Source organism: Lepisma saccharinum, chromosome 29 (genome assembly GCF_977018435.1).
Source record: "Lepisma saccharinum chromosome 29, izLepSacc3.1, whole genome shotgun sequence".
Classification (NCBI taxonomy): Eukaryota; Metazoa; Arthropoda; class Insecta; order Zygentoma; family Lepismatidae; genus Lepisma; species Lepisma saccharinum.
In genome coordinates this window covers 5,175,740-5,190,373 of record NC_139257.1, presented here as the reverse complement: position 1 = coordinate 5,190,373, position 14,634 = coordinate 5,175,740, and the positions used below count along the sequence as shown (strand labels likewise).

The 14,634-nt window shown below is 41.5% G+C and overlaps 1 protein-coding gene across 2 annotated transcripts in view; it reads left to right on the top strand.

The window, feature by feature from the left end:
* Window positions 1-1,065: 1,065 nt before the first annotated feature.
* Window positions 1,066-14,634, top strand: part of LOC145981306 (uncharacterized) — a 410,568-nt gene continuing 396,999 nt past the window's right edge. For both annotated transcript variants that reach the window (XM_083114500.1, XM_083114503.1), the window contains exon 1: window positions 1,066-1,142. In XM_083114500.1, the coding sequence (XP_082970626.1) occupies window positions 1,125-1,142 (18 nt within the window). In that variant the 5' untranslated portion in view covers window positions 1,066-1,124. The remainder of the gene's footprint in view (window positions 1,143-14,634) is intronic.

The window sequence follows — 14,634 nt, the reverse complement described above, 5'->3', positions numbered from 1 at the left end:
ATCGTCTTAACACACAGAACATTGCACTCTCATGCAAAAAGCAAATGGCGGGAGCAGAAACAGCGTGTCGGACAGAGATTTTCGCAGAAAACAAAACGCATTCACATTAAAATGGATCAAATCTACATTCAGGAACTTCCAAAACGCACAAGAAAATGATTTCCGTAAGTACTTTCCCCTGTAAATTTGAAGGAAATTTGAAGGAATCCGTTTTACCCATACGATAATGTTACCGAAATAATTAAGCCCCTATCACACGGAACTGGATTTCTAGTAGGTTGGCGCTGAACTAACTTTTTAGGTAGCAATCATGGCTGCCTGGCTGACTGCTTGACTGGTTTGGAGGAATAGGTCATGTTCTAATTGCTACTAATTCTTCGACTAGATTCTGTGGAACAGCCAATCAGAGCAAAGTTTCGCCATGTGAAGATAATCTGTGAGTTTGCAAAGTAGCGTTTTTTGTCTGTGGTTTCCGAGCACACGACAGCCTTTCACAGCACGAAAGGCATGTCAAGTATCATCTATGCTGACTGAGTGCACGGTGTTTACAATTGAAAAAGCTAAAATATTCTTCCATACGTGTATAATGAACGTTGTAAAGTATGTATTTTATCAGCGCCATTCTTCTCTACCTAAAACTATTTAATACGACGCGATATTCCTCTCGGTTGAATAGTTATCGTATTTTAAAAGTGTGAAGTGATACGTTGTTTACATCTCGCGCGGCCGCCATTATGGGAACGAAAGACTATCGACAAGTACGGTGTAACAAGTACCGTGTGAGACGAAAACTAGCAAATGGGTAGTCAGTCCAGCGTCAACTAGAGCATTCCTACTAGAAATCTAGTTCCGTGTGATAGGGGCTTTATTTCCAATTTCTGAAGTCGCATAAATGAAATCCAATGTCTGAAATATCTAATCCGCCAATATATCACACAAATAACATATTGCAATCGCAAATGTTCCCATTGCGTAAGTCAATCATAAGAAGAAAAAGAAAAAAATCAGACGTGCGCCTGTCACATAAATCGATCATCCGAAATCTTCAGACTTGCGCCTGTGACATGAATCCAAGATGCACCATGATGAAATCGCTGCAAAACCGTTTTGACGTTACATAAGGAATGGAAATATTGAAAAACGTAAGTTTCCTATCACGTAGATCTAAAAAAATTACTTTCCGCGCTATTAAGAAACATCGTTTCTTGTTAAGAACTAATTTTTGTAACGAAAACATTCGAAGAGTGCGGAAAATCAAGGGTGTAGAAAAGGGTACCGGAACCATCTTTCTTTCGCAATTTCTTAATAGTCTTCCTTTACGCACAACAATCTTCCTGACGTCAGACGAGGTATGCCTACGAGGTTAGGTTAGGTTCCATTAGCATAAATACAAAGATAAATTAATATTTTAGCTAAGAGAACTATACCTTGTCTTGCCTGTTGATTTCTTCATGTTGAGAAAATGGAGTCTTCCGTGGAGCTATTGTTCGTATGGTAGGGTTACGTTACGTTAAGAAAACATAGTTTATTTCGTTTTTTTCTCGATTTCCATACTTGACCGCCAATTATTACATGCAGGTACGTCCGTGAAGTTAGCACCGAACTGAAATGAGAAGTAAGCGACCTGAACGCAGCAGAAGCAAAGGATATAGATGGTAGCTCAGGGTTGCCAGGAGTGTAACAAAAAAGCCATCCAATTCAAGAGAGCCGGAAAATTATGCAAATAGCAGTTTATAAATTTCTATTTGTTTTCGGGAGGGGGGGAATACACGAAAGTCACTGATATTACAAAAATGTATGCACGTACGGATACAAATGCAATTGTAATGGGTAAATTGGAAAAAAAAAACCACCGCAAAAAAAACAACCTAGGTTTTCATAACTACAACATTTTTCTATAAGCCTGCATACTCCACATCATTCTTCCTACTATATTCTAGCATCTATAGTACTCCCACCGAATTGAAATGTCACAAAATAACGTATACGAGGGAATAATGAAAAACTTAATGTCCCGCGGTGCCCAACCTGTGGCCCGCGAGGATTTGGTTTTACCATGAAATTAAAGTACGTTCCTTCGGCAATCACCCTGTTTGCACCATATATTTCTTCGAATCGGATTCTAGGTTCTAGGGCATTTTCAATGGAATCGTACGTACCGAGTATAAGGGGGAAATTTTAAAATTCCCTCATGTCCAAACTGTGGCCCGCGAAGAACTGATAATCCAGGGTGTCGTAAGCACATCCTTTGTTTATCACCCTGTATAGTCAAAATATTTCTTCGAACGATATTCTTGCTTCTGGGGAACTAGCACCGAATTGAAATGTCACAAAATAACGTATACGAGGGAATAATGAAAAACTTAATGTCCCGCGGTGCCCAACCTGTGGCCCGCGAGGATTTGGTTTTACCATAAAATCAAAGTACGTTCCTTCGGCAATCACCCTGTATGCTCCACATATTTCTTCGAATCGTATTCTAGGTTCTAGGGCATTTTCAATGGAATCCTACGTACCGAGTATAAGGGGGAAATTTTAAAATTCCCTGATGTCCAAACTGTGGCCCGCGAAGATCTGATAATCTAGGGTGTCGTAAGCACATCCTTTGTTTATCACCCTGTATAGTCAAAATATTTCTTCGAACGATATTCTTGCCTCTAGGGAACTTGCACCGAATTGAAATGTCACATAATAACGTATACGAGGGAATAATGATAAACTTAATGTCCTAAAGTACCCAACCTGTGGCCCGCGAGGTTTTGCCTTTACAATGAAATCAAAGTACGTCCCTTCGGCAATCACCCTGTATGCTCCATATATTTCTTCGAATCGAATTCTAGGTTCTAGGGCATTTTCAATGGAATCGTACGTACCGAGTATAAGGAGAAAATTTTAAAATTCCCTCATGTCCAAACTGTGGCCCGCGAAGATCTGATAATCTAGGGTGTCGTAAGCACATCCTTTGTTTATCACCCTGTATAGTCAAAATATTTCTTCGAACGATATTCTTGCTTCTAGGGAACTAGCACCGAACTGAAATGTCACAAAATAACGTATACGAGGGAATAATGAAAAACGTAATGTCCCGCGGTGCCCAACCTGTGCCCCGCGAGGATTTGGTTTCACCATGAAAGCAAAGTACGTTCCTTCGGCAATCACCCTGTATCCTCCATATATTTCTTCGAATCGTATTCTAGGTTCTAGGGTATTTTCAATGGAATCCTACGTACCGATTATAAGGGGGAAATTTAAAATTCCCTCATGTCCAAACTGTAGCCCGCGAAGATCTGATAATCTAGGGTGTCGTAAGCACATCATTTGTTTATCACCCTGCATAGTCAAAATATTTCTTCGAACGATATTCTTGCTTCTAGGGAACTAGCACCGAACTGAAATGTCGCAAAATAACGTATACGAGGGAATAATGAAAAACTTAATGTCCCGCGGTGCCCAACCTGTGCCCCACGAGGATTTGGTTTCACCACGAAATCAAAGTACGTTCCTTCGGCAATCACCCTGTATGCTCCACATATTTCTTCGAATCGTATTCTAGGTTCTAGGGCATTTTCAATGTTATCGTACGTACCGAGTATAAGGGGGAAATTTTAAAATTCCCTCATGACCAAACTGTGGCCCGCGAAGATCTGATAATCTAGGGTGTCGTAAGCACATCATTTGTTTATCACCCTGTATAGTCAAAATATTTCTTCGAACGATATTCTTGCTTCTAGGGAACTAGCACCGAACTGAAATGTCCCAAAATAACGTATACGAGGGTATAATGAAAAACTTTATGTCCCGCGGTGCCCAACCTTTGCCCCGCGAGGATTTGGTTTCACCATGAAATCAAATTACGTTCCTTCGGCAATCACCCTGTATGCTCCATATATTTATTCGAATCGTATTCCAGGTTCTAAGGCATTTTCAATGGAATCCTACGTACCGAGTATAAGGGGGAAATTTTCAAATTCCCTGATGTCCAAACTGTGGCCCGCGAAGATCTGATAATCTAGGGTGTCGTAAGCACATCCTTTGTTTATCACCCTGTATAGTCAAAATATTTCTTCGAATGATATTCTTGCCTCTAGGGAACTAGCACCGAACTGAAATGTCGCATAATAACGAATACGAAGGAATAATGAAAAACTTATTGTCCCGCGGTACCCAACCTGTGTTCCGCGAGGATATCGTTTTACCTTGAAATCAAAGTACGTTCCTTCGCCAATCACCCTGTATGCTCCATATATTTCTTCGAATCGGATTCTAGGTTCTAGGGCATTTTCAATGGAATCGTACGTACCGAGTATAAGGGGGAAAATTTGAAATTCCCTCATGTCCAAACTGTGGCCCGCGAAGATCTGATAATCTAGGGTGTCGTAAGCACATCCTTTGTTTATCACCCTGTATAGTTAAAATATTTCTTCGAACGATATTCTTGCCTCTAGGGAACTAGCACCGAACTGAAATGTCGCATAATAACGAATACGAAGGAATAATGAAAAACTTATTGTCCCGCGGTACCCAACCTGTGTTCCACGAGGATATCGTTTCACCTTGAAATCAAAGTACGTTCCTTCGCCAATCACCCTGTATGCTCCATATATTTCTTCGAATCGGATTCTAGGTTCTATGGCATTTTCAATGGAATCGTACGTACCGAGTATATGGGGAAATTTTAAAATTCCCTCATGTCCAAACTGTGGCCCGCGAAGATCTGATAATCTAGGGTGTCGTAAGCACATCATTTGTTTATCACCCTGCATAGTCAAAATATTTCTTCGAACGATATTCTTGCTTCTAGGGAACTAGCACCGAACTGAAATGTCGCAAAATAACGTATACGAGGGAATAATGAAAAACTTAATGTCCCGCGGTGCCCAACCTGTGCCCCGCGAGGATTTGGTTTCACCACGAAATCAAAGTACGTTCCTTCGGCAATCACCCTGTATGCTCCACATATTTCTTCGAATCGTATTCTAGGTTCTAGGGCATTTTCAATGTTATCGTACGTACCGAGTATAAGGGGGAAATTTTAAAATTCCCTCATGACCAAACTGTGGCCCGCGAAGATCTGATAATCTAAGGTGTCGTAAGCACATCATTTGTTTATCACCCTGTATAGTCAAAATATTTCTTCGAACGATATTCTTGCTTCTAGGGAACTAGCACCGAACTGAAATGTCACAAAATAACGTATACGAGGGAATAATGAAAAACTTAATGTCCCGCGGTGCCCAACCTGTGCCCCGCGAGGATTTGGTTTCACCATGAAATCAAAGTACGTTCCTTCGGCAATCACCTGTATGCTCCATATATTTCTTCGAATCGTATTCTAGATTCTAGGGCATTTTCAATGGAATCCTACGTACCGAGTATAAGGGGGAGATTTTAAAATTCCCTGATGTCCAAACTGTGGCCCGCGAAGATCTGATAATCTAGGGTGTCGTAAGCACATCCTTTGTTTATCACCCTGTATAGTCAAAATATTTCTTCGAACGATATTCTTGCCTCTAGGGAACTAGCACCGAACTGAAATGTCGCATAATAACGAATACGAAGGAATAATGAAAAAGTTATTGTCCCGCGGAACCCAACCTGTGTTCCGCGAGGATATCGTTTCACCTTGAAATCAAAGTACGTTCCTTCGCCAATCACCCTGTATGCTCCATATATTTCTTCGAATCGGATTCTAGGTTCTAGGGCATTTTCAATGGAATCGTACGTACCGAGTATAAGGGGGAAATTTTGAAATTCCCTCATGTCCAAACTGTGGCCCGCGAAGATCTGATAATCTAGGGTGTCGTAAGCACATCCTTTGTTTATCACCCTGTATAGTCAAAATATTTCTTCGAACCATATTCTTGCCTCTAGGGAACTAGCACCGAACTGAAATGTCGCATAATAACGAATACGAAGGAATAATGAAAAACTTATTGTCCCGCGGTACCCAACCTGTGTTCCGCGAGGATATCGTTTCACCTTGAAATCAAAGTACGTTCCTTCGCCAATCACCCTGTATGCTCCATATATTTCTTCGAATCGGATTCTAGGTTCTATGGCATTTTCAATGGAATCGTACGTACCGAGTATAAGGGGGAAATTTTAAAATTCCCTCATGTCCAAACTGTGGCCCGCGAAGATCTGATAATCTAGGGTGTCGTAAGCACATCCTTTGTTTATCACCCTGTATAGTCAAAATATTTCTTCGAACGATATTCTTGCCTCTAGGGAACTAGCACCGAACTGAAATGTAGCATAATAACGTATACCAGGGAATAATGAAAAACGTAATGTCCCGCGGTGCCCAACCTGTGCCCCTCGAGGATTTGGTTTCACCACGAAATCAAAGTACGTTCCTTCGGCAATCAACCTTTATGCTCCACATATTTCTTCGAATCGTATTCTAGGTTCTAGGGCATTTTCAATGTTATCGTACGTACCGAGTATAAGGGGGAAATTTTAAAATTCCCTCATGACCAAACTGTGGCCCGCGAAGATCTGATAATCTAGGGTGTCGTAAGCACATCATTTGTTTATCACTCTGTATAGTCAAAATATTTCTTCGAACGATATTCTTGCTTCTAGGGAACTAGCACCGAACTGAAATGTCACAAAATAACGTATACGAGGGAATAATGAAAAACTTAATGTCCCGCGGTGCCCAACCTGTGCCCCGCGAGGATTTGGTTTCACCATGAAATCAAATTTCGTTCCTTCGGCAATCACCCTGTATGCTCCATATATTTATTCGAATCGTATTCCAGGTTCTAAGGCATTTTCAATGGAATCCTACGTACCGAGTATAAAGGGGAAATTTTAAAATTCCCTCATGTCCAAACTGTGGCCCGCGAAGATCTGATAATCTAGGGTGTCGTAAGCACATCCTTTGTTTATCACCCTGTATAGTCAAAATATTTCTTCGAACGATATTCTTGCCTCTAGGGAACTAGCACCGAACTGAAATGTCGCATAATAACGAATACGAAGGAATAATGAAAAACTTATTGTCCCGCGGAACCCAACCTGTGTTCCGCGAGGATATCGTTTCACCTTGAAATCAAAGTACGTTCCTTCGCCAATCACCCTGTATGCTCCATATATTTCTTCGAATCGGATTCTAGGTTCTATGGCATTTTCAATGGAATCGTACGTACCGAGTATAAGGAGGAAATTTTGAAATTCCCTGATGTCCAAACTGTGGCCCGCGAAGATCTGATAATCTAGGGTGTCGTAAGCACATCCTTTGTTTATCACCCTGTATAGTCAAAATATTTCTTCGAACGATATTCTTGCCTCTAGGGAACTAGCACCGAACTGAAATGTCGCATAATAACGAATACGAAGGAATAATGAAAAACTTATTGTCCCGCGGTACCCAAACTGTGCTCCGCGAGGATATCGTTTCACCTTGAAATCAAAGTACGTTCCTTCGCCAATCACCCTGTATGCTCCATATATTTCTTCGAATCGGATTCTAGGTTCTAGGGCATTTTCAATGGAATCGTACGTACCGAGTATAAGGGGGAAATTTTGAAATTCCCTCATTTCCAAACTGTGGCCCGCGAAGATCTGATAATCTAGGGTGTCGTAAGCACATCCTTTGTTTATCACCCTGTATAGTTAAAATATTTCTTCGAACGATATTCTTGCCTCTAGGGAACTAGCACCGAACTGAAATGTCGCATAATAACGAATACGAAGGAATAATGAAAAACTTATTGTCCCGCGGTACCCAACCTGTGTTCCGCGAGGATATCGTTTCACCTTGAAATCAAAGTACGTTCCTTCGCCAATCACCCTGTATGCTCCATATATTTCTTCGAATCGGATTCTAGGTTCTATGGCATTTTCAATGGAATCGTACGTACCGAGTATAAGGGGGAAATTTTGAAATTCCCTGATGTCCAAACTGTGGCCCGCGAAGATCTGATAATCTAGGGTGTCGTAAGCACATCCTTTGTTTATCACCCTGTATAGTCAAAATATTTCTTCGAACGATATTCTTGCCTCTAGGGAACTAGCACCGAACTGAAATGTCGCATAATAACGAATACGAAGGAATAATGAAAAACTTATTGTCCCGCGGTACCCAAACTGTGTTCCGCGAGGATATCGTTTCACCTTGAAATCAAAGTACGTTCCTTCGCCAATCACCCTGTATGCTCCATATATTTCTTCGAATCGGATTCTAGGTTCTAGGGCATTTTCAATGGAATCGTACGTACCGAGTATAAGGGGGAAATTTTGAAATTCCCTCATTTCCAAACTGTGGCCCGCGAAGATCTGATAATCTAGGGTGTCGTAAGCACATCCTTTGTTTATCACCCTGTATAGTTAAAATATTTCTTCGAACGATATTCTTGCCTCTAGGGAACTAGCACCGAACTGAAATGTCGCATAATAACGAATACGAAGGAATAATGAAAAACTTATTGTCCCGCGGTACCCAACCTGTGTTCCGCGAGGATATCGTTTCACCTTGAAATCAAAGTACGTTCCTTCGCCAATCACCCTGTATGCTCCATATATTTCTTCGAATCGGATTCTAGGTTCTATGGCATTTTCAATGGAATCGTACGTACCGAGTATAAGGGGGAAATTTTAAAATTCCCTCATGTCCAAACTGTGGCCCACGAAGATCTGATAATCTAGGGTGTCGTAAGCACATCATTTGTTTATCACCCTGCATAGTCAAAATATTTCTTCGAACGATATTCTTGCTTCTAGGGAACTAGCACCGAACTGAAATGTCACAAAATAACGTATACGAGGGAATAATGAAAAACTTAATGTCCCGCGGTGCCCAACCTGTGCCCCGCGAGGATTTGGTTTCACCATGAAATCAAAGTACGTTCCTTCGGCAATCACCTGTATGCTCCATATATTTCTTCGAATCGTATTCTAGATTCTAGGGCATTTTCAATGGAATCCTACGTACCGAGTATAAGGGGGAGATTTTAAAATTCCCTCATGTCCAAACTGTGGCCCGCGAAGATCTGATAATCTAGGGTGTCGTAAGCACATCCTTTGTTTATCACCCTGTATAGTCAAAATATTTCTTCGAACGATATTCTTGCCTCTAGGGAACTAGCACCGAACTGAAATGTCGCATAATAACGAATACGAAGGAATAATGAAAAAGTTATTGTCCCGCGGAACCCAACCTGTGTTCCGCGAGGATATCGTTTCACCTTGAAATCAAAGTACGTTCCTTCGCCAATCACCCTGTATGCTCCATATATTTCTTCGAATCGGATTCTAGGTTCTAGGGCATTTTCAATGGAATCGTACGTACCGAGTATAAGGGGGAAATTTTGAAATTCCCTCATGTCCAAACTGTGGCCCGCGAAGATCTGATAATCTAGGGTGTCGTAAGCACATCCTTTGTTTATCACCCTGTATAGTCAAAATATTTCTTCGAACCATATTCTTGCCTCTAGGGAACTAGCACCGAACTGAAATGTCGCATAATAACGAATACGAAGGAATAATGAAAAACTTATTGTCCCGCGGTACCCAACCTGTGTTCCGCGAGGATATCGTTTCACCTTGAAATCAAAGTACGTTCCTTCGCCAATCACCCTGTATGCTCCATATATTTCTTCGAATCGGATTCTAGGTTCTATGGCATTTTCAATGGAATCGTACGTACCGAGTATAAGGGGGAAATTTTAAAATTCCCTCATGTCCAAACTGTGGCCCGCGAAGATCTGATAATCTAGGGTGTCGTAAGCACATCCTTTGTTTATCACCCTGTATAGTCAAAATATTTCTTCGAACGATATTCTTGCCTCTAGGGAACTAGCACCGAACTGAAATGTAGCATAATAACGTATACGAGGGAATAATGAAAAACGTAATGTCCCGCGGTGCCCAACCTGTGCCCCTCGAGGATTTGGTTTCACCACGAAATCAAAGTACGTTCCTTCGGCAATCAACCTTTATGCTCCACATATTTCTTCGAATCGTATTCTAGGTTCTAGGGCATTTTCAATGTTATCGTACGTACCGAGTATAAGGGGGAAATTTTAAAATTCCCTCATGACCAAACTGTGGCCCGCGAAGATCTGATAATCTAGGGTGTCGTAAGCACATCATTTGTTTATCACTCTGTATAGTCAAAATATTTCTTCGAACGATATTCTTGCTTCTAGGGAACTAGCACCGAACTGAAATGTCACAAAATAACGTATACGAGGGAATAATGAAAAACTTAATGTCCCGCGGTGCCCAACCTGTGCCCCGCGAGGATTTGGTTTCACCATGAAATCAAATTTCGTTCCTTCGGCAATCACCCTGTATGCTCCATATATTTATTCGAATCGTATTCCAGGTTCTAAGGCATTTTCAATGGAATCCTACGTACCGAGTATAAAGGGGAAATTTTAAAATTCCCTCATGTCCAAACTGTGGCCCGCGAAGATCTGATAATCTAGGGTGTCGTAAGCACATCCTTTGTTTATCACCCTGTATAGTCAAAATATTTCTTCGAACGATATTCTTGCCTCTAGGGAACTAGCACCGAACTGAAATGTCGCATAATAACGAATACGAAGGAATAATGAAAAACTTATTGTCCCGCGGAACCCAACCTGTGTTCCGCGAGGATATCGTTTCACCTTGAAATCAAAGTACGTTCCTTCGCCAATCACCCTGTATGCTCCATATATTTCTTCGAATCGGATTCTAGGTTCTATGGCATTTTCAATGGAATCGTACGTACCGAGTATAAGGGGGAAATTTTGAAATTCCCTGATGTCCAAACTGTGGCCCGCGAAGATCTGATAATCTAGGGTGTCGTAAGCACATCCTTTGTTTATCACCCTGTATAGTCAAAATATTTCTTCGAACGATATTCTTGCCTCTAGGGAACTAGCACCGAACTGAAATGTCGCATAATAACGAATACGAAGGAATAATGAAAAACTTATTGTCCCGCGGTACCCAAACTGTGCTCCGCGAGGATATCGTTTCACCTTGAAATCAAAGTACGTTCCTTCGCCAATCACCCTGTATGCTCCATATATTTCTTCGAATCGGATTCTAGGTTCTAGGGCATTTTCAATGGAATCGTACGTACCGAGTATAAGGGGGAAATTTTGAAATTCCCTCATTTCCAAACTGTGGCCCGCGAAGATCTGATAATCTAGGGTGTCGTAAGCACATCCTTTGTTTATCACCCTGTATAGTTAAAATATTTCTTCGAACGATATTCTTGCCTCTAGGGAACTAGCACCGAACTGAAATGTCGCATAATAACGAATACGAAGGAATAATGAAAAACTTATTGTCCCGCGGTACCCAACCTGTGTTCCGCGAGGATATCGTTTCACCTTGAAATCAAAGTACGTTCCTTCGCCAATCACCCTGTATGCTCCATATATTTCTTCGAATCGGATTCTAGGTTCTATGGCATTTTCAATGGAATCGTACGTACCGAGTATAAGGGGGAAATTTTGAAATTCCCTGATGTCCAAACTGTGGCCCGCGAAGATCTGATAATCTAGGGTGTCGTAAGCACATCCTTTGTTTATCACCCTGTATAGTCAAAATATTTCTTCGAACGATATTCTTGCCTCTAGGGAACTAGCACCGAACTGAAATGTCGCATAATAACGAATACGAAGGAATAATGAAAAACTTATTGTCCCGCGGTACCCAAACTGTGTTCCGCGAGGATATCGTTTCACCTTGAAATCAAAGTACGTTCCTTCGCCAATCACCCTGTATGCTCCATATATTTCTTCGAATCGGATTCTAGGTTCTAGGGCATTTACAATGGAATCGTACGTACCGAGTATAAGGGGGAAATTTTGAAATTCCCTCATTTCCAAACTGTGGCCCGCGAAGATCTGATAATCTAGGGTGTCGTAAGCACATCCTTTGTTTATCACCCTGTATAGTTAAAATATTTCTTCGAACGATATTCTTGCCTCTAGGGAACTAGCACCGAACTGAAATGTCGCATAATAACGAATACGAAGGAATAATGAAAAACTTATTGTCCCGCGGTACCCAACCTGTGTTCCGCGAGGATATCGTTTCACCTTGAAATCAAAGTACGTTCCTTCGCCAATCACCCTGTATGCTCCATATATTTCTTCGAATCGGATTCTAGGTTCTATGGCATTTTCAATGGAATCGTACGTACCGAGTATAAGGGGGAAATTTTAAAATTCCCTCATGTCCAAACTGTGGCCCGCGAAGATCTGATAATCTAGGGTGTCGTAAGCACATCATTTGTTTATCACCCTGCATAGTCAAAATATTTCTTCGAACGATATTCTTGCTTCTAGGGAACTAGCACCGAACTGAAATGTCGCAGAATAACGTATACGAGGGAATAATGAAAAACTTAATGTCCCGCGGTGCCCAACCTGTGCCCCGCGAGGATTTGGTTTCACCACGAAATCAAAGTACGTTCCTTCGGCAATCACCCTGTATGCTCCACATATTTCTTCGAATCGTATTCTAGGTTCTAGGGCATTTTCAATGTTATCGTACGTACCGAGTATAAGGGGGAAATTTTAAAATTCCCTCATGACCAAACTGTGGCCCGCGAAGATCTGATAATCTAAGGTGTCGTAAGCACATCATTTGTTTATCACCCTGTATAGTCAAAATATTTCTCCGAACGATATTCTTGCTTCTAGGGAACTAGCACCGAACTGAAATGTCACAAAATAACGTATACGAGGGAATAAAGAAAAACTTAATGTCCCGCGGTGCCCAACCTGTGCCCCACGAGGATTTGGTTTCACCATGAAATCAAAGTACGTTCCTTCGGCAATCACCTGTATGCTCCATATATTTCTTCGAATCGTATTCTAGATTCTAGGGCATTTTCAATGGAATCCTACGTACCGAGTATAAGGGGGAGATTTTAAAATTCCCTGATGTCCAAACTGTGGCCCGCGAAGATCTGATAATCTAGGGTGTCGTAAGCACATCCTTTGTTTATCACCCTGTATAGTCAAAATATTTCTTCGAACGATATTCTTGCCTCTAGGGAACTAGCACCGAAATTAATTTGTCGCATAATAACGAATACGAAGGAATAATGAAAAAGTTATTGTCCCGCGGAACCCAACCTGTGTTCCGCGAGGATATCGTTTCACCTTGAAATCAAAGTACGTTCCTTCGCCAATCACCCTGTATGCTCCATATATTTCTTCGAATCGGATTCTAGGTTCTAGGGCATTTTCAATGGAATCGTACGTACCGAGTATAAGGGGGAAATTTTGAAATTCCCTCATGTCCAAACTGTGGCCCGCGAAGATCTGATAATCTAGGGTGTCGTAAGCACATCCTTTGTTTATCACCCTGTATAGTCAAAATATTTCTTCGAACCATATTCTTGCCTCTAGGGAACTAGCACCGAACTGAAATGGCGCATAATAACGAATACGAAGGAATAATGAAAAACTTATTGTCCCGCGGTACCCAACCTGTGTTCCGCGAGGATATCGTTTCACCTTGAAATCAAAGTACGTTCCTTCGCCAATCACCCTGTATGCTCCATATATTTCTTCGAATCGGATTCTAGGTTCTATGGCATTTTCAATGGAATCGTACGTACCGAGTATAAGGGGGAAATTTTAAAATTCCCTCATGTCCAAACTGTGGCCCGCGAAGATCTGATAATTTAGGGTGTCGTAAGCACATCATTTGTTTATCACCCTGCATAGTCAAAATATTTCTTCGAACGATATTCTTGCCTCTAGGGAACTAGCACCGAACTGAAATGTCGCAAAATAACGTATACGAGGTAATAATGATAAACTTAATGTCCCGCGTTGCCCAACCTGTGCCCCGCGAGGAATTGGTTTCACCATGAAATCAAAGTACGTTCCTTCGGCAATCACCCTGTATGCTCCATATATTTCTTCGAATCGTATTCTAGGTTCTAGGGCATTTTCAATGGAATCCTACGTACAGAGTATAAGGGGGAAATTTTGAAATTCCCTCATGTCCAAACTGTGGCCCGCGAAGATCTGATAATCTAGGGTGTCGTAAGCACATCCTTTGTTTATCACCCTGTATAGTCAAAATATTTCTTCGAACGATATTCTTGCCTCTAGGGAACTAGCACCGAACTGAAATGTAGCATAATAACGTATACGAGGGAATAATGAAAAACGTAATGTCCCGCGGTGCCCAACCTGTGCCCCGCGAGGATTTGGTTTCACCACGAAATCAAAGTACGTTCCTTCGGCAATCACCCTGTATGCTCCACATATTTCTTCGAATCGTATTCTAGGTTCTAGGGCATTTTCAATGTTATCGTACGTACCGAGTACAAGGGGGAAATTTTGAAATTCCCTCATGTCCAAACTGTGGCCCGCGAAGATCTCATAATCTAGGGTGTCGTAAGCACATCATTTGTTTATCACCCTGTATAGTCAAAATATTTCTTCGAACGATATTCTTGCTTCTAGGGAACTAGCACCGAACTGAAATGTCACAAAATAACGTATACGAGGGAATAATGAAAAACTTAATGTCCCGTGGTGCCCAACCTGTGCCCCGCGAGGATTTGGTTTCACCATGAAATCAAATTACGTTCCTTCGGCAATCACCCTGTATGCTCCATATATTTATTCGAATCGTATTCCAGGTTCTATGGCATTTTTA